General features: G+C 32.8%; 1 protein-coding gene across 9 annotated transcripts in view; it reads right to left on the bottom strand.

Moving 5' to 3' along the window:
* The window catches only part of SUGCT (succinyl-CoA:glutarate-CoA transferase), a 728,181-nt gene that overhangs the window by 601,445 nt on the left and 99,019 nt on the right, over positions 1-27,717 (bottom strand). For all 9 annotated transcript variants that reach the window (XM_081286416.1, XM_081286411.1, XM_081286414.1 and 6 more), the window contains one exon: positions 21,707-21,798. In XM_081286416.1, the coding sequence (XP_081142542.1) occupies positions 21,707-21,798 (92 nt within the window). The remainder of the gene's footprint in view (positions 1-21,706; positions 21,799-27,717) is intronic.

A 27,717-nucleotide genomic window follows, 5' to 3' on the forward strand; every position in this document is an offset into this window, starting at 1 on the left:
AATCTATTTAAAGGTTTTTCTCTATGGTCAAATACTAATGTACTGATATAAAACTAAGGTTTAATCTATATGTTAACCTGAAAGGGATTTCTTAAAATATTAATTTACTCTTAAAAAAATGAGATAAAAGTTCAAATTTAAGTTTATAGACATGTGGTATCTTGCTATAAAATAAATATATTTTATCCTCTTCTCAAATAAGTAGGAAAATTAAGATAATAAATTCGTTAAATTATATTTTAATTTTGTATAACAGGGGATTATATCTGATTAATATAACTACATTATCCAGGATAACAATATGAGATATATAAACATTTAAAAAACAATAATACTAATTATATAAATCATACAAATGAAATAATACATTACCCTATTATAGACAACACTTTCACTGGTAAAAATGACCAAAAGGTCATTCATCACTAATTGAAAGAAGTCTACTAACACACTCTAGAATCAGAAATACAAATATATTAAAATAAAACCATGGAAAAAGATAGATCATGCAACTAGCAGCCATAAGAATACTGGAGTAATTATATTCATATCAGAAAGTATATTTTAAATATACTTTAAAACAAAAAATATTAGAGAAAAAGAGGGATATTTCATAATAAGAAAAGAGGCAAGACATTGGGAAGATGTAAAAATTATATATGTATACATTGCACCTAACAACAGAACTGCCAAAGTGACAGTTTTGAAGGTAGAAATAGGCAATTCAAGAATAAATAATAGTAAACTGAAGTCAGCAAATTTTAAAGTGGATTAAACAACTAAATAGGATATAAATTAAAAATGACAATATAAACCAACAATATCTAACACAGCTAAAAACAACAAATGAACATTTTTCTCAAATACACAGAACATTCTCTAGGACAGACCATATCCTACAGCATTAAAAATGCTAAAATAAAATTTTAAGTGACTTCATACAAAATATATTCCCAAATCACAACAGGATCAAATTAAACTAACAGAAGCATATTTGGAACTCAAAAATATGTCAACGGTAAAAAACATATTCCCATAATATCAATGAGTAACAGAGGAAATCACATAAGAAATTTTAGAAAATATTTTGAGATGAATGGAAAAAAAACACAAGATACTATAACTTATGAAATGCAAATAAAGCAGTGCCTGAGGGAAATGTATCTGCCTATACTAGAAAAGCAAGATCTCAGAACAATAACCTAGTCTTCTACCTTCAGAGGGTGAAAAGGGAGAAACAAACAAACTCTACCCAAAGCAAGAAAAAGGAAGGAAATAATATAGATCAGAGCAAGAAATAATGAAATAAAGAGTAGACAACCAACAGGAAAATTTTTAAAGTTGATTCTTTGAAAAGACCAACAAAATTGACAAAACTTTTAGCTGAATTTTCTAAGTAAAGTGGAGAGGGAGACTTAACTAAAATCAGGAATAAAAGAATATCATTAATGTCCTTTCAGCAATAAAAAGGATTACAGGGGGATTATTGAGCAATTGTATGTCAAAAAGTTAGTAACTTAGATGAAATGACAAATTCCTAACCAGACATAAATGTAAAAACTAACTAAAGAATATATAGAAAAACTGAATGCACAGCTATTAGAAAGATTAAATTAGTAATTAAAAAACTTTCAACGACAAACAAAAAAATTCAGGCTTCCCTACCACCACCACTACCAAACATTTAAATAATTAATACTAATTCTTCACAAAATCTTCCAAAAACTCTGGAGAAGGAAACACTTTTCAACTCATTCTTCAGGCTAACATTGTATTGCAACACGATCATCTCAACAGATGCAGAACAAGCATTTACTAAAAATCAACATTTTTCATAATAAAACACTCAACAGACTAGGAATAGAAATGAACTTATTTAATCTCATAAAGAGCAAAAAAATGAACTTATTTAATCTCATAAAGAGCATAAAAAATGCAACTAATACCATTCTTAAAGCTGAAAGACTGAATGCTTTTCCCTAAGATCAGGAGCAAGACAAGTACATCCACTCTTACCATTATGATTTAACTTTATATTAGAGATTTTAGCCAGTGCATTTAAAGAAGAAAAATAAATAAAGAAATGAAGATTGCAAAATGTTAATAAAACCATCTCTGTTTGCAGTGATCATCCTGTATCTAGTAAATCCTAAAGAATCCACTAAGAACCTCTTAGAATTAATAAATCAGTTAGCAAGATTGCAAGACAATACATGAAAGTCTATTGTATTCTACACAAAAGTAATAAACAAGCAAAAAATGAAATGAATAAAATAGTTCCAATTATAATAACATCAAAAAAGAATAAAATACATAGAAGTAAATTTAACAAAAGAGGTACAAATGTATATTCTGATAACTATAAAACATGGTAAATAAAAAGAAGTTAAAAACCTAAATAAATAGAAAGACATATTGTGGTCATGAATCAGAAGACTCAATATTCTTAATACAACAATGCTTCCAATGTAATTCCACCTATACAAATCCTAGTTGACATTTTTACAGAAATAAAATATTATCCTAGAATTTATATGGAAACACCAGGGGAAAAGAGTAGCCAAAATAATCAAGGAAAAGATTGCAAAAAGTTAATAAAACCATCTCTGTTTGCAGTGATCATCCTGTATCATTAATATTCCAATATCAAAACTTACTACAAAACTTTTGTAATAAAGGCAATGTGGTACTAGCATAAGATAAATGCATAAATAATAAAAAATTTTCAGATTTATATGATGTTAGTTCTGATAAGCTTACCAAGATAATACAATCGGGAAAGAATGCTCTTTTCAATGATTTTATACACACACACACACACAGAGATATACACACATATACACACACTGCTGGTCATAATATAAATATATAAATTACTACAACCATTATGAGAACCTATGTTGAGTTTCCTCAAAAAAGCTAAAAAAGGAATAACCAGATGATACAACAATCCAACTTCTGGGTATCTACCCAAAATATAAGAAATCAGTTTGTCAAAAAAATGTCTTCGTTCCCATGTTCACTGCAGCACTACACACAATAGCCAAGGTATGGACTCCACCTAAGTATCCATCAGCAGATGAATGGATAAAGAAAATGTGATGTACATGCATAATATAATATAATTCAGCCTTTAAAAAGAATAAAAGACTGTCATTTTACAATATAGACAGAATTGGAGATCATAATGCTAAGTGAAAAAAAACAGGCACAGAAAGATATATACCACATGTTCTCACCTATATGTAGAACCTAAAACAATCAAACTCACAAAGCAAAGAGTAGAATGGTGGTTACCAAGGATGAGGGTCAGGGGAAATGAGGAGATGATGGTCAAAGGGCACAAAACTTATTAAATGGGAGGAAGATATTTGTTTCTAAGTTCGGTTGTGTAGCCTGATTAACACAGCTAATAATATAGTATTATACATTTTAAAATTGCTAAGAAAATAAATTTTCAAATGTTCTCACCACAAAATAGTGTTATGTGCTTGAGGTGATGGATATGTTAACTAGCTTGATTTAATTATTCCACACTATTCTCACAAATTATAACTTTACTTTGTACCCCATAATTTTATACAATTATAAATTGTCAATTCACAATTTAAAAAAAATAAATTAAGCACATAAAAAGTCCTAAACATAATAGTTAAAACCATAAAACAGAAGAAAACAAAGAGTAACTCTTTATGATATTGGATTTGGCAGTGATTTCTTAGATACAACACCATACTATGAGATTCCATTATAAATATATTCCTGTCACTGAAGAATTGTCAGCATGCCAACAAAATAAGGAAATGAAAACAAATTACCACTTAGTGAGCAGGAAGCCCCACAGAGAACCACACTGTGGCTGTAAGTGACTAACTATTCCCAGGTGCAACAGAAGAAAATCTGAGAAGGGACTGTATAGATGTGGGATATGGTGCTCCCTTTCCACATCTGGAACTTCAAGGGAGGCCCACTGCTGCAACAACACAAAACAATGTCTCCCTTCCCCTTAACGGTGGAGAAGTGGGCCAGTACTGTCTATGTCAACAGGTTTGGGGATTCATCCTCAGAATACTTAGTAAGGGAAAATTGGTAAATAATTGACCTTGTTTAAACAATATACCCAAGAATTACAACCATAATTTATTGGAAGAATTGGACTTAAATTTATATGTAGACTTTTAGAAACTGAACTATATTTTTATTTTAATCCTGGAAAATTAAAGGAATTTTTTATTTTTTCAGAGAAGCTGCTTTAAATGTATTTAGAGCCTTTTATCCTTTTTGGGGGTTACACTGGGGACTGAACCCAGGTCCTCATGCATGCTAAGCAAATGCTCTACCACTGAGCTACATCTCCAGTATATTTAGACCTTTTAATTAATATAGTCCCTTTGTAAGAAAATTTTGTGATAATCTTCCCATAAAGCTAAGAGATATGTCCCTCATCAACAAGACAAGAAAAAGAAGAGAGTCTAGTTAGAAATTAAAGCACAATAGTTATAGTAAAAAGACAAAGTATTAAATAAAAATATTGAAAGTTTTCTCACACACACACACACACACACACTCACTGATCTCAATGTTGTTATCTTTTTTTTTCCTCTCCAAATATTACTTGGCCACAAAAAAAAAAAAAAAAAAAGAATGACTTTATGGCTTTTTCCAATAAAATTTGGAGACTATCAGGTTAACTGAAATAAGCCAAGCTCCCCTCCCCCCACAAAAAAAAAAAGTTGAATGTTCTTTCTGATATGTAGATGCTAACACACAACAAAGGACAGGGGAAGAATATAAGTTCAATGGATCAATGTTATCTTCTTATACTCCCTTATCCCCCATTCTTTCACATATTCAAAACTCACTAAAACCTGAACATTAGTAGAAAAACTAATAACATATAAATAAAGTATAAAGTTTTTCTTACTTCTTAGTTTTGACATAGTATTATGGTTTTGTAAAATGTTAGCATTAGAGGAAACAGTGAAAAGTATAGCATACTATGCTATTTTTACAGCTTTTTATAAGCATAAAACTATTTTATAATTCAAGAGTCAAAAGTTAAACCTGAAATATTTATTTAAAACATAAAATATAATAATATGATGGCAGAAATTTCTTTGGGATTTTGTTTTTTTTAATTATGCAATATAGAGAAAAAGGGGTAAAACACACAACTACCCTGTTTTTGCTGCTGCTGTTTGTTTCCTTTACATCACAATTTCCTAAATTATGAATTTAAATTTTTAAAATTATTTCCCAGGCACAAATTAAAACTAACATTTTAAGTCATTTTTTCTATATCTCTTCTCATTACTTTCAGACTTTTCCAAATGAAATAGAAAAGAAAAAGAAAGGAAAAAATCATGTGTTTTTTGAAGTTATTGTTTTAAATCTTGTTTTGTTAAAAAGAACATAGAAACTGTAAATCAATTCTGGCTTATGTTCAATAAGGAGTCATTTGAAAACTCATCAAGCATTTTTCTCTTGTTACATTACTCAATCTAATTATTTCATAAAACAACAAAACATTAGAACTTTCTTTTCTTTTTAAGTAGTTGATCTCATTTCCAAAATTTAAAAAAAAATGATCCTTAAATGCATCTGTGTTTCTGTGTTGAGTCCTTCATTATACTAATAAAGTCTACAGAAAACTTCTTTTTGTCCTAAAGCTCATGAATTTTTTTAATATTTATTTTATAGTTAGACATAATACCTTTATTTCACTCATTTATTTTTTACGTAGTGCTGAGGATCAAACCAGGATCCCACACATGCGAGACGAGCATTCTACCGCTGAGCCACAACCCCAGCCCCTCAAGAAATTTTTAATAAACTATTTTCTGAAATATGAATTCTTCAACCTCTGGCCAATTGCAGAACATTTGGAAAGCTCCTTGCCTCTGAGTTTTTTCTTAATTATCAAATGTGCATAAGGATAATATCTACTATATCATTTGGTAAGAGAACTAAATAAGAAAATCAGATTTAAAAAAAACACTTAATGAATGTAAAAATCTACACAAATGAAATAATAAGATACTAGCAGCCCTGGGAAACCCATCGAAACCACCTGGCAATAATTAAGGGGAAAGAAACAAAGTAAGAATCTCAATCAAGGTCAGAGAAGAGGGGATGGATTCATGAAATTGGAAGGTTGATCTTCTTTTTATCAACTGATTAGAGGGGGTGAAAAATGAAATTGATATGGGGAAACAATCAAAAGCAAATTAAATCTCTTCATACAAAGGTAACAGATTGATTGTGAAAACCACCATTAGCATGACTCTCACCCTAAGTAGTAAGAAAAACATCTTTAGTAGAAGTGCAAAGGACACATAGGAAATGAAGAACAGAGTGTTTGAATCAAACAAGGGTTTTAGTACACACAGAACACAGTCGCCACCATCACTGGCTTTATACTTCATGGGTGCAGACTGCAAATACACAGTATCTGAACTTTCTGTTTCAAATACACCATCTACTGGATTCACTAATCAATGCTAGAAATGTGCTGACAGTGACATTCACATACAAATTTCCACAAAGAAACATTTCCCCTGCATGAAGTAAATTCCATTTAATGTTGAAACACTGGATTCAAAACTAAAGATTCTAACTTTCACTGTCTCATCTAATTAACAGGCAAAAGAAAATCTATCACCTGTGCTTCTCAATGACACTAATAGAGTCCTCCAAACTTAATCATTGTTTTAGAACCTGGGAGGACATTATAGTTTAATATACTTATTGGGAGAACTAGAGAGCAGGAAAGTATATTTGTTGTTTAAAGATCAATCTCTGCTACTTAATGTCAAACATATCCCACACAAGATGGAGAAAAGAGTGTTAGCATTGCAGTGCACTGGATGAAGTGAGGCTACACATGGTGGGAAACACCAAGAGAGAAGTTTCATGTTTCACCTTAGGCACTGGTACAGAAAGATTTTTTTTTTTTCATTTTATCCTGAATGCTCAAAATGCCCAGCCCAACCCTTACCCATAAACCTCCAGCTCAACAAAGCACAAGTCAGAGCCAAAAACACAACAAATTTGGTTCCCAGAAAGACAGAAGAGGGAGGGAGGGAGGGAGGGAGGGAGGGAGGAAGGGAGGAAGGAAGGAAGACTGAGACTATGAAGGCCAGAAGAGACCAAAACCTCTCTAACCTTGGTCCTACATGGACTTACCACATCAGACAGGCAACTTAGTTAACAGGCAACTTATTAAAGTAACAAGTTGAATTTTTATATTCCCTGGACCTCTTATGAATATTTGATTACCAAATATTATCTTCTTTCTAATAAATTAAATCTTTCTATCCTTCCAAACATTTAAAGGCATAACATAGAGGTATTAGACTTACAGATCTATAACATTCTATAGTCTACTCTTTAAACCACTTTCTCTTTACACAGCCCTTAAAAGAAAGCAATCCTTGTTACAGATGAGAAACTAAAGATCAGCTAGATTTTTTAAAATGTGGTAAAATGTTAGAGTCATTTAGTTCATGCTAAGAGCCACAGCCAAGTAATATGATGCTGGGCATTTTTGGTTGAAAGGTGACGCCAGCTAGCCATTGAGATGATATGATTATGTTAAGATTTTCATTCATATGGATCCTGCTGTTCACCTCGGCCTGCTACGGGACTCCTGGAGAGTTCCCATTGGTTGGGGAAGTACAGTAGGAGGGAATTCCGGGGGAGGAACTTCCTCTGGGGTTCCGGGAGAACTCGGCGTGGATCCATCGGGATTGTACGGGGCATTGGCGGCAGTTTCAAAAAATAAAGTTTGTTCCTGCTTGAGTGGCTCGTGATTTTGTGCCTAGCCAGACTGCGGCAAGTTCAGAAGTCAAGATGATATCCCAAATCAAATGAGCCCAAATCTGCTGCCTTTGCCACTTTGCTGAATTAATTTGCCTGCTCTAATTAAGGTTACATGATCAAGTTTGGACTTAATAAGCCAGTAAGAAGGTATATTCAGGTTCCTTCATTCCTTTATATTTATGTAATACTTCATGTCTTTTCAAAATGCTTTAACATATCCTATCAAATTTAACTCTCATTGGAAATGCTGTAAGTATCAATATTATCCCCATTTTATAGATTACAAAAGAAATACTTAGACAATAAAGTAACTTGTCAAAGCCACAGAGAACAAACGGCACAAATAGAACTAAAACTCAAGAATTCTGACTCAAAAACTACTTTTCTTTTTGCTACCACGTTTTCTTCACATATTATTTTATTCAATACTTATCATTTTGTGGGGCTGGGGATGTGGTTAAAATGGTAGCGCGCTCACCTAGCATGTGTGAGGCACTGGATTCGATTCTCAGCACCACATAAAAATAAAAAATAAAAGATATTGTGTCCACCTAAAACTAAAAAAAAAATGAAAAAAAATTCCTATCATTTTGCCTTTTCAGACAATCAGTAAAGAGCAAAAATTTTTAAATATGTGAGTTGAGTTGTCATTTCTACAACTACTGTCAAGAAATGATCAAGCCCTTATATGGGATGGTTTGTTCTATACAATTTGAGTGAACTGCAAACAATCAAATTTATCTTTGGAGAAACATGTTCTATACTACTTAGAAAAATGTAAACCAAAACATTTTCAGAAAATAACTGAGAAATTTCATTCACTGGGAGCCTACTACATTAAAAATATCCAAAACTAAAATTTTTCAAAAATTCCTTAAATACATTAGTTGATTACACTATTTTCTTGTCTAGTGACTAAAAACCATCTAAATCATTTTGACTTAGCTCCCACAGTGCGATGCCTAAAATATCATGTAGTCTGGCTGTCCTCATGAGTTTAAATAGGGTAAGACTGGGAGAAAATGGAATGGAAGGTTGGGGAATGTGATATTTTAAGGGAGGGACTAAGAAATAGTTTAAAATTTTATTTTACTTCTGTTCATACTGTTTCTCAACAAAGCATCCAAGTCACAGTTTCAGTATGGTAGCTTTCTGTGCTGTGGATCAAAGCAACAAAAACAAATCTGAAAGCCAATGGCTCTAACTTATGAAACAAAACAATATTCATATTCACATTATTCATATCTATAATTATGCCATCCCATATTTAACAGGCCTCCTCTGAACTCTGTAAAAAATCTCAAACAGTCCTTTGGTCCAACACCCTGTCTTCAGCTGATAAATTTCTAAATCATCTAGGAGAGATGCTAATTCCTCTCTCAGGATGCTCTAGTAAGGTAAAAGCTCAGAGCTAGCATTATTCTCCAGGTGCTTATCTACATATTAGCTCACTTAACCTTAATGTATCTTTTAGTATATGCCTTAATATTCTTTAAAAAATAATTGAGGCTCAGCGACTTTTTTAAAAATACTCTTTTTAGTTGTAGATGGACACAATATCTTTATTTTATTTGGGTTTTTATTTGTTTTATGTGGTGCTGAGGATCAAACCCAGGGCCTCACACATGCAAGGCAAGCACTCTACACTGAGCCACAACCCCAGCCTCAAGGCTCAGGGACTTTGAGAGAGATTTTCTCAAAGTCCAGGATTTTCCCACCCCACCATGCTGATAAAATCTACATAATCTGTTTCTCTGTACATCACTGTGCTCATTATTCTAGTGGTCAAAAAGTTCCCCATTCAGCTAATTAAAACCTCTTCTCTGATGTGAGCTGATTTTTCTCTTGTTTGTTGTTCTAAGAATAATAAAAATAATTATTACACTTCTCCATCAAAACAGATAAAAACAGAAATAATTTCCTTGCCTTAACCAGTGTAAACAAGTCCAATTACTATAGGCTTTCATTGAAGAAACTATTTTATATTCATGAGACAATTTGGGTTATTCAATTCATTATATTCTTGGATTACAAAAATTTTTTTGAAGTATGATAACCCAGAGTGAATATAACACTCTCAGAAGTAACCATTTTCTTAGGGGGGGAAAAGTGTATGTGGGAATGGTTACTTCTTTCATAAGATTCAGAGAGAAAAACCATCATATAGAAATTATTAACTTATTTAAATGCTTTTTAATCCTTCCCTCAAACTGAATATTAACAATTATACCTTATTTTTCTCTAATATGCACAAACCAGAAATTCTATATTCACATATTCTGAGTATGAAGTTTAGATTAAATGGTCTCCCAGTTAAAAAGACTCCTTTTCTTTCTAAATGTGTACCTTAAATAACTCTAGAAGGAATCTCAAACTATGGCTACCATGTAACAGCCTCTTATTATCAAACTGAAGTTGAATCCTTCCCGGATCAACTAAAAGTTCCAAATTCATAACAAATAATCAATGAGCACCAAATCATAGTGGATCTGTGTTATACTCCAGGGATACAAAGGAAATATCCCAAAGACCTTCTCCTTGAATCAGACCACTTATTTCTAAAGAAGGCACACAGGCATACAATTAGCAGCATAAATCAAATTATACAGGAGCAAAGAAAGAAGCAGCAAAATATGCCTAAGAAAGCTAAAAAAGGAGAAAATTCATAAGGGATGAACAGAATTCCTGCATACTCTGTAATGCATTCAATAAGCATTACTGCCATTTTGAAAGAAGAAATTTAGATTTGCAAGCCCATCTCATACATGAAGGATGTTTACCAACTCTTCTCCAAGCACAAAATGCTAATAAAACTTGTCCCATGGGCTGGGATTGTGGCTTAGTGTTAGAATGCTCACCTAGCACATGCAAGGCCCTGGGTTCAATCCTCAGTATCACACAAAAATAAATAAATAAAATAAGGGTATTGTGCCCAAGTACAACTAAAAAATAAATATTAAAAAAAAAACTTGTCTCACACATTCATTTTAAAACTCATCAGGAGTTTTCCTACCCCAGATGTAAACCATTACTAACCTAGAATACCTCAAGCTCAGAACTCACGTAGTAAAGAGACCAACCATTCTACTTTGTCACAGTTATAGACAGGAGCAAGGGAAGTAGGGAGAATTGAATGACTAAATGCATAGGAAAAGGGGGGGGGCTTAAAAGTTTAAGAGAGCTAATAAAATCAAGGAATTTGCAATCAAATAAAGATCCCAAAATGGAATCTTTACATAAATATAAAATGTGATCATCCAAGTGGGTTAATCAAATGACTATTAGTGAGTGAAGATAACCATAAAACCGGCATTTGAATAAGACTACAATAGCATGGTTTCACACATAACTCATCTGGATGCTTCTACCATTGTTTGACAATGATATTTTTTCTTTTGTTGTATATATTTAGCATGTACAACATGCTGTTTTGAAATACATATAACATGTAGAATGGATAAATTGAACTAAATAAGATAGATACTACTTCACACATTTATCACTTTTAAGGTAAAAACACAATCTAGTCTGCAATTTTCAAGAAAATAATACAAGCAGGGCACAATGGTGCACATCTGTAATCCCAGTGACTTGGAAGCCTGAAGCAGGAGGATCAATCACAAGTTCAAGAACAACCTCAACAACTTAATGATACCTTGTCTCAAAATAAAAAATAAAAAAGTGCTGGAGTTATAGCTTAGTGATAGAGCACAACTGGATTTGATCCCCAGTACCACCAAAAAAATGAAAGAAGAACCCTCAGACACTGCCCCTGGTCTGAAGTTTGAAGGAAGTGGAACAGCCAAGGATGCACACCCTCCAACTGAGAACAATTTGAAAAAAATAAATGCATGTATAATATACCAATCTAAGGTCTCTTTCTTTATTGGTATTCATGTATACTTAAGTGACCTTTTGTCCTACAACATTAAAATAAACCATTTATTTTTACTTCAATATTTCCTCCTTTAGGGAAAAAAAAGACTTTTTTAACATTTCTCTGAGATGTTTTAATTTGTTGACATTTTTCTGGCATTTTTGGTGCCTACAAACTAACTCAGTATTACAAATTCAGGCACACTAATGCTATATGTAGATGAATTACAATGATCTACCTGCTCTGCAATGTGGAAGAAGAATAAGCATATCTCAAAATAATGATATAACCAACGTGAAGAAATAAAAAGAAACAATGTCATTTCTGAAAAACTGGGATTGTGTGTGTACACACAATTGTGAAAGCTATGACTAGAACCCCAAAAGAGGTTTTAGAATTTGAGAACTGTTGCAAGCCTATGAAAGTTTCACAGATCTCTTTCTCTCTCTCAATATCTCCCTCCATATCTCCCCTCCCCCTCTAAGTTTCCTTCCATTATGGGTCAAATGTGAAAACAGCAAGGTAGAACTACATCATGATATAATTTCTATAGAATAACAGCTAAAATAGCAAATGAGCACCAATAACAAATATCAGAAGTATAAATATTAGTCACTGGGGACTGACTTTACTCCCATACAATTCTGTTTAAACTAATTAAACTAAATTAAGCAGTCAATACAGGCCATCAACAAATCGGTTTGTAAAGCGGGAAAACATGATACCTTATTTTCTCTAAATTTATTTGAAATTTTACCAAACTAACCTGGAACTTAGTGGCTTTAACACATGTAAATGTATTTACACATTCAGTAAATTGATATTTTGAATTAGGAAAACTACATTCCAGAATGTAGATTTGGGGGTTCAGAAACAACCAGCCCCTGGCCTTAAAGAATTTTACATGTTAAAAGTGAAAATAATAAATAAACTAATAAGAATAAGATGAAACTTATCTTAAAATTGGCATTTAAATAAGATAATTTTTAAAAGTTTACATTTGTAAACTTCGCATACAAATGTAAGTACTATGAAAAAAAAGAATAAAGAAGGCTAAGGGGTTGGAGAGTGACTGGAAATATTATGGTAATGGGCAGACAAGCTACCAATGATGTCACCCTTTCAGGACTGAACCTCCATGTAGGAAAATAATTCGAGAGTCCATTTATTGAGCACTTACTCTTATTAGGAACTACAATAGGTACAATTTTTACAACCACCATGAAAAATAGACATGTTCTCCATCTCACAGATGGATAAAGGCTTACAGTAACTTGTCTAAAGTTACCAGCATTACAAATGGCAGAGCCTAGATCTGAACTCTGTATAACTCCAAAGCACATAGTTTTCATGCTATATCACACACTATTCCAATCAAAATCAGAATACCTCACTATTTTCAAACTTCAATACATTACCACAGTTCTATTATTCATTACTGTTTTAGTAAATTTTAATAAAGTTAATAGCTATTATACACTATATTTCTAAGAGGCATTGGGAAATACAAAGAATCATATGCTATAAATTCTAAAAATGTACTACTTTGAAAATTACTATTTATCACTTCTATAGCAAATATACTTGAAATTTTTCAACAATATTTGTCATGTTTCACAAAATATCTTACATTGTTTGAAAGTTACCTCAAAACATTTCATAACACAATTATAGTTTATCAAAGTATAGTTTCATCCTTAGAGTTTTTATTATAGTTAAATAATAAAATAATAAATAATTCAAATGTTTCATTATTTGAAACATTATTTCATTCAAGAAAATTCAAGCAAAATTGAAAAATCCTCCAGTTTTCTGTAGTAAACAGCACATTAAAGCAGAATCCTACCAACTCATTTGTACTCACAAACATCTTTATCTCTGTTGTTTTGGTTTTTTGTTGATAATGTGATTGTTAGGTCATACAAATTGGTCCATTTAACAACCAAACAACAGGGGATAACTAGTAACTTTGAAGGTCAAAGTTCAAGAAAAGAAATTAAGATTGAGGTGCTACCCATATGAAACAGACCCTCTCTTCATCTTCCTTGCCCAAATGATACTGAGGGGAAAAAAACATCAAAAATCTCTAAGGGAGGTAAGAGCATAATAAAAATAGGAAATAGATGACACTGGGAAAAGTCACAAAAATACCTTTAAAGGAGAAAGACTCAGGTACAGAGCCATGACCAAAGGTGCTGGCAGGATTTGCCAGTAACATTCACACAGGAGTGGGCTCACCCTTAGCTGGATGGAGTAGGCCTAGCTAGCACAGATAATTGATTGGGTCTCATAAAGGAAGCTAAACTCTGAACCCAGAAGAGACTGTTCTCAGCCCTTCATGGCTTGGCTTCCTACCACAACTTCTCTGCAGCCTCATCCCAGTTCTACTCCTTACCTCAGGCAACTACAAATTGGGGAAATTATTGTCTTAGAACAGAATTTAAATGTCATGAGACTTTCAATAAGGATTAGAGAGTGCTTACTAAACAAAAGTATTTAAGTATAATTATAAACTAAACCTTGTCTAAGTACAAATATTTAATCAGCAACAGTCAAGAAGAGATAGGCGGGAAGTAGAGGGAAGAAATGTAGGAATACTAATCATTTTTCATAGCATGAACTCAATCCATGATGTTTAAAATTGAAAATGTAGGTTAAAAGCATGAAACAACTCTAATTAATCTTATGGGTTTCCATAATCTCTTGTCTCAACCTCAAAACTATTTTCTAGTAACAATTTCTTTTGTTAAGATGAAATAATTCAGCTAAATTTAAGCAATAACTTCCACTTCAACTAGCTGCTTCTCTGTTAAACTCAATTAAATTTAATACTTATTTGCTTTATATTAGCAAGAGTATTATGATCTCAACCTCATAAAATTATTTTTATTCATCATGCCCTCTGAGTATTGCCCACATGTAAGCATAAGCAGATGTTTGGTCTAATACTCTCCAAAATTTAAGTAGGAACTTCTAAATGGTAAGATTAGGACCATTTGTTATTTTCTTTTCTGTTATTTTCTGTATTTCTTAACTTTTAAAATATATATGTGTTGTTTATAAAATAATTACTTTTAAAAGTATAAATAAAACTGAGGAAATGAATTTATTCCACCATTAACTCTGACTAATCAATGGCCTGCTGTGTTTAAGCTGTATCATCTTAGGTATATAAGTTAAGGAAAAGTTGATTATTTAACATAGGCTATTTAATTTTTTATTTGATATTAACATTTATAATAAATAAATAAGATCAAGATCAAGATATCCTGATATGTCATAAGAAATATATCTAATATGCCTATGAATTTGTAACCCCTATAGGATTTAATAAACATGGAGTTTTCCATTCAGCACAAGAGACACAAAATTAATTATGATACATTTTTAGGGAACATATATTTCAACCAGTTAGCAAATATAGTAGATTTGTCTGTGTGTGTGTGTGTGTGTGTGTGTTGAGAAGGGTCACATCTCTAGTTGTTTTATTTACACAGATCTTTCAAAGTTACATAGGTCCTTATTATGGAGTATCAACATCTACCAAATGTAAAATGAACAAATCCTTTGACACAACAGTCCTGTATTTGGGATTTTTCCTACAGATATAATTGAATATGTATAAAACGACAGGTGTAAAGATAGTAATCTTAAGGTAATAGTAGAATAATAGAAAACAGCTAAATACCCAGCAAGTGTACTGATACAGAATAATCTCCAATATATATGGAGCAAAATAAAAGATAGTACAAAATGTTTAGTTCAGTTAACTCTAAAAATAAAAATCAAAAATATAGATAGAATAAAACTGAAGGCAGACAACGATTTCTTTAAGATGACAATAAAAGAATAATGATAAAAGGAAAAAATAATTTAACTTAAAATTTAAAACTTATCAAAAGATACCATTTTGAGAGTAAAATATAAGCCACAGATGAGGAGAAAATATCAGTTCATTTTGACATCTGACAAATACTTATATCCAAAACATAGAAAGTAATCCTTTAAATCACTGAGTAAAAGACTAACTCAGATTTAAAAAATGGTCATTTGTATATGCAATTCACATAGACATTGAAATTGCAACAAAGTATATCTAAATTGCAACTAAATATATGAAAAAAATGTTTATCTTTACTAATCTGGGAAATGTGAATTCAAATCACAATGTAAAATCACAACATACCCACTATAAAAATGGCTCAAAATTAAAAGATTATATTGTAAAGAGTTGATAAAGGAATTCAAAACTGTCAATCCTACTAATAAGGAATAAACTCTTCCATTTTGGAAAACTGGCAGTCTACTAAAGTTAAAACTATTTTGAAACTGTGACCCATCAGTTCTACTCCTAAATATTTCAAGGGAAATGGGTGTATATGTCCAGCAAAAGACATTCCAAAGAATGTTCATAGGCATTTAATTCATAATAGGCAAAAACTGTAAACAATTGAAATGCTCATCAATAAAACATTTAATAAATTGGGGTATGTTCATATAGTAGAATACTATACAGCAACAAAAACACGCTAATGATTCACACAAGTGAATGAACCTCTAAAATATTATGTTATGCTAAAGAAGCATATATCTTATGCTTAGATAGATAACATATTATGTGGTTCTATCCAAGAAGTTCAAGAAAAGGTAGAACCGGTCTATAGTATTAGAAGTTAAAACAGTAGCTACCTCTGGGAGGAGATGATATACTTGGGAAGACGCATAAAGAAACATTCTGGAGTGATGTAAATATGCTGCTTTGAACTAAGTTGCATTTTTCCAGTTGTATTTTATTTTCGTAAAATTTTTTAAAAAAATCACTGAATCATATGCTTAAGATTTTAACTATAATGTATGTAAATTTACCTCATTTTTTGTAAATGAATTTTTAAAAGATTGAAAAACTATGCCACCAAGTGTGTTTTTTTCAAAATAGGGGAAGGGTATTTTGGATTTTGAATAGAATATTTCTGAAAGAATGCAAAAAGTAAGCAACAATACTAGATTGCCTCTAAGGAGAAGGTGAGTTGGGTCAGAGGAAATAAGGTTTATATTGTAGACTCCTAGATATAGGGGGGGGAAAAAGCCCTGTTTGTGTCACACTGTTAGTAGATAGAAAGCCCTCTTACACTCTTAAAAATGTCCTATTTTGTATGACAAAGTGTATGGTCAACCTACTTATATGACTTTTGGATTTAGTATTACATGAATGTATAACATCTTTTTTATTAAATAAAATGTTAAATAAAATACAATACAGTGCCTTTGACAGCAATGTAAGAACATTTTTTCTTTGTGTAATTATGTGCATTTCCTTGGTCCTTATAAGGTAAAACAAATATCTAGGAAGCTCGTTAACCTGATTTAATTCAACCTGCATGCTTGGGTCAAACTAATCTTAAGAAGCACAGCTTTCATTATATCATTCCCCTTCTAAAACAAAATCTACCTAACTATACTGTGAGCAAACTACATCACACCTTCTTTATTTGACCTGGAAGACTTTTCTAAAGTATGTCCTCAACCAACCTTCCCACACTGCTCTGAAATTTTAACTCTCAGTTTTTCTGTAAGTGGCCCATAGATACACCTGATTCTTTACTGCTTCCCTGTATTTACTCCTAGTGTGATCTCCACTGGGAATGTCTCCCTCCATCTGAATCACATACATCTTTTAAGGTACCAAGCAACTCAAGTCCTACCATTTCCTTGAAGTCCTACCCTAAGCCACATCTCACTTCTTCCAATTATAATAAGAACTTCTCTCTATCACATTAAATGTAAGTTATAAATAGATTTTGAAATTTTCTCAATTTGAAAAAAATTAAGAACACCTATTTTATTGAGCACTAGAACAGAATTGAATAATAACTGATATCAATGTCAACACATCTCTTTCATATACACACACATGCAGTGTCCCTAGCCCCCAAACCTCTAGAATTATAAAACTCAGCAGGGTTTCAAAGGTTGTGTATCCTAAAAAAAAAAAACTAGACATCTCTATTTTACAATTTTCTGTATTGTCTACAATATAACATAACATTTAATTTTATGAAGTTATATATTTTTCTGATTTTCTTATGAATGTATATCTGATCTAGCTAACTTATCTGCTCCTTATAGAGTAACTTATTGTGGTACCTAATCCAAAAATAAACAGGTATGATTTATGTTTGATTTATCAATTGGCATCATTCTTCTTGATGTTTAAGTGTGCCATGACTTATAGTTAACCCTTTACTTAGAACTCATATCATACATGTTTGTGTCATTTACTTTCCAGAATCTCTCATACTTATTGGTTTCATTCCCAATACCCTTTCTGTGTGCCCTATGCTGAAGAAAAACAAAAACAGAATATTCTCTTTTGAATAAAATTGGTTAGCATAGTGCCACGAATGAAAAAATAAGGGAATATTATTTTGTTCTAAACATAAGATTATAATTTAAGCATATAGTTATAGACCTTAATAAGTTATTAACTTCTGTTTTAATCTATGAAAGAATACCTGCTATTTATAAAGTAAAACCATTTTTAATAATAATAATACCTCCCATAACTATTTCCAAGTGTGGTTCGAAAAACACCTCTATTAAAAGCACTTGGGCCCATCATTAAACATGCATATTTGCTCTACCCGCAAATCAGTATTTCTGAGGGTGGAACTCAAGAACCTGCAGTTACAATAAGAAATTGACTACCTTATGTTATACATAATTTTATGCTTTTTTATTTTGCAAAAGATATCTTAAATTTGCACTTCACAATATCTTTTAGAGAAGGTATGTGAGCTTCACTTTCAGAAGCACTTCTCTGGAACATGGTAAACTATGTAATATGTACAAGATCACAGAGTACAGTGCCAGGCATTCATTTACTCATTCACTAAACGTACATTTATTGAATGTTTACTAAGGCTCTATTCTAAGCACAGAGACATAAGTGACCCAAGCAAAGACCATGGTCTTTCTTAAAGGCTCATATTCTACTGAGACCCATTTGGGCAACATTACACAGGTGTGAACTGGAGCTGGGCCCCAGCCTCTTAGTTGAGTCACTGTACCAATGACCTGTTCACTAAAGTGTAACATATATCAAGCAGCATGCACAAACAAAATACAAATACAATAAACCAAGATTCATTCTGTAGACATCATGGAGAGTGGAAAGAATACAGGTTCCAGGAGGAAAACAGATTTTGAACTTCTGAACACTCTGAACAAGTTATTTAAACCTCTAAGCTTCAGTTAACAGAATGTACCTATACCTACCTGGAAGGAGCAACGTGAAGGCTGAAGAGATAACAACAAGTAAAACATCTAGCATAGGCCTTTACAGAGTAGGTACACAAAATTGGTTCTCTTTTTCTCCACAATCAAATCAGAATCTTGTCTGACAATACCATAACAAACCTAAAAAGTTAGATTTTAGACTGAGTGGAGGTCAACTGTACCCAGTTTGACTTAAATCCCATCATAAAACTGCTTTCATAAATTTTATCCCATACTATACATTTGGGTATGCCTCCTCTGGGATAAAAATGGCATATTACTCACTAGGGAAAAAAATACATTTTGAGTTTTTCCATTAGAGTACCAGGCTATGCTTGGAACATCACTCAATTTCCAGAGAGAAATACATGCGATAACCTCTAAAAAATTATGCATAATAATGTACCTTCTCTTCTCATCAAACTAACGTAATATCTATAAACAATAAATATAGCCACACTACTCCTTCCCTCTTCAATCTTGTTTTGCACCCTTTGTTGCTAGTTCACAATAATCCAATAATACTGGCCTTCTTTTGATTCCTCAAACCTATCAGACTCTCTGGAATGGAGGGAGGCATCATGCATGGTTTTGCCAAGTTGGGTCCCCCCTGAAACATCAAGTCTTCAGAGAAACCTTCCCTAACTGACCATCCTGTAAAGATGAGGCTCCACTGTGAAGGGTGATGTGGCAAATTCTCCTAACAATAGAGCAACCTGGATTGGTTCCAATCAATCATCTGACAACATGAAGTTATGCTGCAGCACAGATATACAGCTGTGCAGTTTGATAAAAGTTCACACACAACATGATACAATCCTGTGTGAGCATAAGCTAGCAAGCAAAATTATCCAGGGCTTCATAAGTGAACCCACCTATGAAGCTGCTGCTGAGAGGTTTAGGGAACTAACATATATTGCTGATAAGATAAGGGAAAACAACTTTCTTAAGAACTCCCAGTATGACCTGATTTCTTTAATCTGCTTTTATTTTTTGCTGTCCAACCACATTTTGTGAAGATACTTAGAAGTATGATAATGGTCTGAGGTATAATATTATAAATGCTAATAGTCCCCTGTACTCTTCTTCAGCACTCCTTTTATTGGTATGCAATGGGTATCTTCTGATAATGCTTGTTCCCACTTGACAGTTCCAGGAGGGCAAGAACTACGCCTATCCTACAGTGTGCTTAATCCCAGTGCCTTCCTCAGTCCTTGGAATACATGCAATAACTTTTCACTGGTCCAATGAATGACCTAAAGAGTGAGAACTGTATCTAGGTGAAAGAGATACAGTACAGGGGAATTAAGTTTGCTTAATTTAATATACTTAAAAGTATATAAAACAATGTTTAAAGACACCATAGTAAGTGCTCAATAAATGTTATTATTTGCTTAGCTATAACAAAAATTACCCAAGTATGGTACCAAAGAAAAGGAAAGTTGTTGTTGACTGGTAAATTATAAGGCTGAGGACACACTGTATGGTTATCCCTTTCAGAAACAGTATGGTGTTGTATAGGAACCATGGAAAGGATAATGAAAGTCCTTCACTTCAGCAGTCTTTCATTCATTTTAGCACTTTTATAAGTTTAAAAGACCCAGATGTTTTCACATATTCCCAATTGAATTCAATGTCCTTAAAATCAGCACTCATTATTGTGCATGCTTGACCATATAAGAGACTATGGGATAAAATAAAGAGAAATATGTTCATGCTCCATTCTCTAAATAAGTAGAAAGAAACTCGTACTCTGAATATTTTAAGAAAAAGCGACACATTTTTTTCTGTGACTTATAAAAATGAAACAAAAGAGGATGAAAGCACAAAAGAACTTATATCTTAAGACACTAAAATCCCACAGGTGTTTTGAACTAAAAAGAAATAAAGACTGCAAAAGAGAAGAGTTGAAGTCACTCCCCTTGGTTATCCCAACACTGCAGCACTATTTCCTAAAGAATTGACTGAACAAAGTGATTCAGGGAAAGAATACCTGCAAGAACAAGATTTGTAAGCCTACAAATTCAGTTTGTTTTGAAATGCATGCCTTTCAGTAATTTTATTTATTAGACTTCAGTATTCTTTTTTTTCTCTCACTTCATATTGTTTACCCCCAGACTCCATCTTTTAAAATCTAAACAACCACATTTTGTCCCTTTATATACTCCTTAGGAACTTACCAAGCAAATACTGGTGGTGAGAGATTGTCATAAAATGAAATAATTCTTTCACTGTCAAACTCTAACACATAAGACAAATCAGATTCGACTAAGCCTGAGGATTTAGGTAACAAATCTTCAAATACATAGTTACTTATAATATTCCAAAAGAAAAAAGAAACCCTCTGCTATGTACACATATTAAAAACCCTCTGCTATGTACACTCTGGCAAAAGTGAACATCTATGGTCTAATAAGCCATTCTACTTTACAAAAGAAATATTCCTAAATCACACAAAGGTTATTAAGTTTGGACAATATGATAAATGTGGAAAATGTGTTCACTACCTGATTTATTGCTTCTTTCTAAAAAGAGTATTCTTTTCATGGGACTATACTGAAATTTAGGCTTCAGTATAACTGTAATGAACACACTTCCATTTTACTTTAGTAAGTCATTTGCTTTCACTGGTTTCTTTTTAAAATTAATTCTAACTTAATCCTATAGGTTAATGAAGAGAAAAATTGTGTGGAATATAAAATTATTAACATTCTAAGAAGGATACATACCTACCTCAGGCCCTGTGATGTGCATCAGACCAGAAATAGCAGAGGCAATGGCATCATAACCAGCTCTTTGAGACATGGGGCCTGTCTGACCATAACCTAAAACAAGAAGAACAGACATGATCAGCACCATGCAGGGTGCACTATAACCATTTCACAATAGTGTGTTGAAACCATTTGTTTCCAGAAATCTTGCAGCATTTTGTTCCTACTTAGATCTATTCAATCCCTTAAAGGAGACACCAAGAATTCATTACAGTGTTCTACCCCAGAAAGTCAAAAACTGCTGATCCCACCTGCATAAGTGTTTTGTTTGGCTTGAAAACATCTTAAAATAATTTTATTTAGTTGCCAACAATTAAAAGTCAAGAGATAACACAAAAAATGCAAATTCTGGTTTTTGTTGAAAAATTAGAAAATAAATTCAAAAATAGGCTTAAATTTTTACATGACAAAAAAACTTTTTTCTTTTCTTTTTTCTTTTTTTATTAATGCATTATAGTTATACATAATATTGGGATTCATGTTGACATAATTATACAATCATGGAATTAATTTGCTCCAATTCAGTCCCCAATACTTCCTCTTTCCTTCCCCTCCTCCCTTCCCCTGTCCCCTTTCCTCTATTCTACAGGTATTTCTTCTATGTATTTATGGGGTTTTATAATTAGTGCATTATAGACATACAGAAAGGTAAAATTTACTGTGGTATATTCATATTCATATTCATATATACACATAGGTCAGTTTCATTCCACTATTCCTCCTTTTCCCGTCTCTCCTCCTTCCCCCTCAATTCCCTTCCTTTCTTCCACTGATCTCTCTTCATGGTGTGTCCTTCCCATACCCTTTTTATTTTTTCTTATTTTGGTCTAGCTTTCACATATGAGAGAAAACATTTGACCCTTGACTTTTGGGTCTGGCTTATTTCACAAAGCATGATGCTCTCCAGTTCCATCCATTTACCAGCAAATGCCATAATCATATTCACAATAACCTAAAAAAAGTACTTGGGAATAAATCTAATCAAGGAGATGAAAGACCTCTACAATAAAAACTAGAGAACAGTGAAGAAATGAATTGAAGATGACACATGAAGTTGGAAAGAACTCCCATCCACATTATTAGATAGGCAGAATTAATATTATCAAAATGGTATTACACAGATTGAATGCATTCCCCATCAAAATACCAACGGCATTCTTCACAGAATTAGAAAAAAAAAACAGTTCTAAAATTCATTTGAAAGAATAAGAGACCCAGAATAGCCAAAGCAATCCTAGGCAAGAAGAGTAATGCTAGAGGCAGGCATCACCATACTGGACCTCAAATATACTACAGAGTTATGAAAAGAAAAAAATCAGCATGGAACTGGCACTAAAATAGAAATGAAGACCAATGAAATAGAACAGAAGACACAGCGACAAAGCCACCCTGATACAGTCATCTGATACTCAACAAAGATGCCAAAAACAAACATTGGACAAATGATAGCCTTTTTTAACAAATGGTGCTGGGGAACCTGGATGTCCATATGTAGAGGAATGAAAAAAATCCCTATCTCTCACCTCACACAAAAGTCAACTCAAAGTGGATCCAAGATCTAGGATCCACTAGGAATTAGATCAGAAACTCTGCAACTGCCAGATAAAATGTAGGTTAACACTCTAATATATTGTTAAGGAACCAACTTCCTTAACAACACTCCTAAAGGGCAACAATCTTGAACTAACAGCTCTCCCCTTTGCACAAGACAAGAACACGTCAGCCTGCCAGGAGCTCTACCACTCCTTACTCCTGAACTTCTCAACTTGATTCACTCATCTAACTTACCTCCCATGCCCCAGTTGACATTTACAACTCTTGATCTGCACATGACAATGGACAAACAAGCAAAGCAGTGTCTCCATAGATTCTTATATTTTCTCAAGTATGAAAAGAAAACATAAATAATAAATTGAGAAATTGGAAATTAAAAGCCTTAATGCTAAACCCAAGGCCAACACCATTCTAAATGGAGAAAAATTGAAAGCATTCCCTCTAAAAACAGGAACAAGACAAGGATGCCCTCTTTTACCACTTCTATTCAACATTGTCCTTTAAATTCTAGCCAGACCAATTAAGCAAAAGAAGTAAATTAAATGGATATGAATAGGAAAAGAACAGCTCAAAGTATTCCTATTTGCCCACAACATGATTCTATATTTAGAAGATCCAGAAACTCCAACAGAAAACTTCTAGAACTCATAAATGAATTCATTAAAGTAGCAGGATATAAAAATAACACCAATAAATCAAGTGTGTTCCTATACAGCAATGATGAATCAGCTGAAAAAAATTAGAAAAACTATCCCATTCATAGTAGCCTCAAAAAAAGTAAAATACTCGGGACTCAAACTAACAAAAAAGGTGAAAGAAGTCTATAATCCAAACTATAAAACACTACAGAAGGAAATTAAAGAAAACCTTAAAAGATGGAAAGATGGATCCACAGAGTTAATATCATCAAAATGGCCATCCTACCAAAAGCATTATACAGATTCAATGTAACTCCTATTAAAATTCCAGTGATGTTCTTCATTAAAATAGAAAAGACAGTCATAAAATTCATTTGGAAATATAAGAGGACCAATCTTATATTTAGCATGAAAAATGAAGCAGGAGGCATCACAATACCAGACTTTAAATTATACTACAGGGCTATAGTAACAAAAACAGCATGATATTGGCACAAAAAACAGGCATAAAGACCAATAGAACAGAATGGAAGACACAGAGACAAACCCACATAAATATAGTTATAGCATAACAAACAAAAGCAACACAAACACACACTGGAGAAAAGATAGCTTCTTCAACAAAATGGTGCTGGGAAAAATGGAAATCCAGATGTAGTAGAATGAACTTGAACCCCTATCTTTCACCCTACACAAAACTCAACTCAAACTGGATCAAAGACCTATGTATTAGACCAGAGACCTTGTGTCTGCTAGAAAAAAAATGTAGGCCTAACACTCCATCATGTAGGCTTAGGAACCTAATTTCTCAACAAGACTCCTAAAGCACAAGAAGTAAAATCAAGAATCAGTGAATGGGATGGTATCAAACTAAAAAAACTTCTTCACAGCAAATGAAACAATCAAGAATATGAGAGAGCCTACAGAGTGGGAGAAAATCTTTGCCACCTGCATCTCCAACAGAGCACTAATCTCTAGGATATATAAAACAAAAATTCAAAAAAGTTAATACAAAAAAAATAAAATAAATCAATAAATAGACTAAGGAACTGAGCATGTACTTCACAGAAGAAGAAATGCAAATGGTCAACAAATATATTAAAATATGTTCAACATCTCTAGCGATTAGAGAAATGCAAATTAAAACTACACTGAGATTCCATCTCTAGTTAGAATGACAATTATCAAGAATACAAGCAACAATAAATGTTGGCAAGGATGTGAGGGGAAACGTACACTCATACATTGCTGGTGGGACTGCAAATTGATGCAACCACTATGGAAAGCATTTCAGAAAACCTGAAATGGAACCACCATTTGACCCAGCTATCCCACTCCTCGGTTTATACCCAAAGGACATAAAATCAGCATATTATAGTGACACAGACATGAATGTTTACAGCAGCTCAATTCATAATAGCTAAGCTATGGAGCCAACTTAGGTGCCCTTCAACAGATGGATGAATGAATAAAGAAAATGTGGTACACATACACAATGGAATACTATTCAGGCAAAAGAAGAATGAAATTATGGTATTTGCTGGTAAATGGATGGAACTGGAGACTATCATGTAAGTGAAATAAGCCAAACCCAAAAAAACAAAAGCCAAATGTTCTCTCTGTAGATGCTGACACACAATGGTGGGGTTGGAGGGGAAGGAGTAGAAGTTCATTGGATTAGACAAAGGAAATGAAGGAAAGGGAGGGTAATGGGAATAGAAAAGACCGTAGAATGAATCTGACATAACTTTCCTATGCTCATATATGAATACGCCACCCATAAAATGCCACATCATTTTCAAACATAAAAATGGGATCCTTATTAGAATAAGTTATATTCCGTGTATGTATATCAAAATATACTCTACTGTCATGTATATCTAGAAAGAACAAAATAAAAAATTTTAAAGTGAAAAAAACAGTAATTGGACATACATAAAACAATTACATTTTCTAACAGTGCTTTTTAAGGTGTCACATTTTTTTCTTCCTTCCGTCTTTCCTTCCTTCCTCCCATCCTTCCTTACTTCCTTCCTTCTGAGGGGTGAGGGGCCATCAGCAAGAATCATGAGAACACAAGAATTCTTCTCTCCTGCTCTCCTCAGTCTTGGTATTTATTGCTCAGTAATAAAAATTATGTCGGGTGCTACATGAGTCTGTCTCCAAATCCATCAACCAGAGAGGGAATAAACTGCCTTCTATACCCATTATTCCCTGTTCTAGAAGTTTCAGAAAAAGGGTTCCCTGAGGCCTTGCTTCACTTGCCACCTGAAATGTTCCCTCCACCTCACTCCCTGGCATCCTGCAGGCCTCTATTCAAATGTCTCTTATCAGAGAGACTGCCCTGATGACCTTTTATAAGAGCACCTTCACTTTGCACTTTCAATTCCTCTTACCAATTATATTTGTCTTCATAGTCCTTATCATCAGATATATATATGATATATATATATGTATAATCTACTTATCCATTTATTGATTTATGTTGTCTCTTCTATTTGAATCACAGCTGTATCCTCACTATCTAGGACAGTGTTCAATAACATTTATTGACTAAGAATAAATGAATACTTGTTATTCAAAATTTAAAAAAAAACAAACTATAAAATATAAGTGAATAAAGTAACTAGAATATGTAAATGACTAATAACCAACTAACCTAACCAGATGCATTTGCTACCAGAAACAGTCTTTGTCAGAAATGTCAGCATGTAAAACAAAAATCCTCAGAAAAAAATCACCACTTATTATTAATAAATAAAATTGTTTAAGATTAATTCATATTTGTCATTTTTAATGACAGAGAAGACTTCAAAACACATCTCTCCTTATGTTTTATTATGAAAAATTTCAAACAAAAATAGAATTTATAATAAGCCATCAAGCCAACTTCAATAATCATTTATTCATAGCCAATCTTCTTTCATTATACTTAGCTTTCTATTAAAACTACTATATGAAGAAAAAATAATAAAATTAAAAAAAAAACTCATGTCTTGATTCAGGTAAAAGTTTTTCTTCCCATTTCAAAACAAAATGTGTAAATTCTGAACTATTACTTTTTAAATCTTTAAAAAAGCAAAAAGGGGATGTAAAGTACAAGTCAATGTTCCCAATGCAGAGATATAGAAATTTATCCCGAGCTTTAAAGAATGAAAAGTTTGCTAGTTTGTAGCTATAAACAGTACCCTATCCCACTTACAGTCTTGGATACAGTGGTTTTCAAACCACAAGTGGTTCTCAGCATTGAACTGGCCTTTCAGAGCAAAGAGAAGCTGCCACCAAAAGGGAGGAATGCTCTGTACTCCTGAACCACCTTTTATCTCAACAGGAAGTCAAGGATTAAGTTTCAGTCCACTCAAAGTTATGAAAATCAATAGGTGCTTCTGGCCAGCAGCCCAAATCCCTCAGACAGGGATAGACCTACCCGCCACCACCACCATTAGCACTGCTCTAAATGTTATCTTCTAAATAAAGGCCTGTAGGAAAATGTGCTCAGAAAAATAAATGGCTTACTAAATAAAAATGCACCATAATAGTTCCCTTGTGGTACAAATTTTCATTTTGTTCTGCTTACAAGAGGGAGGCACAAATATCCTAATTACTTTAAATTGCAACTTCCCTGTATTTCTATTAAAGAAATATACAAATAGTTACTCTCACTGGAGGCAGTAGACATAATGAAAAAAAAATAGAATGAGTTTTAGGGCTGAAAAAAGTCTGAATTCAAATTACAATTTTGCCAATCTTTAAATCTTTGATAATTCATTTAATTTCCCTG

This window comes from Spermophilus citellus, assembly GCF_964194105.1.
Source record: "Spermophilus citellus genome assembly, chromosome: 3".
Classification (NCBI taxonomy): domain Eukaryota; kingdom Metazoa; phylum Chordata; class Mammalia; order Rodentia; family Sciuridae; genus Spermophilus; species Spermophilus citellus.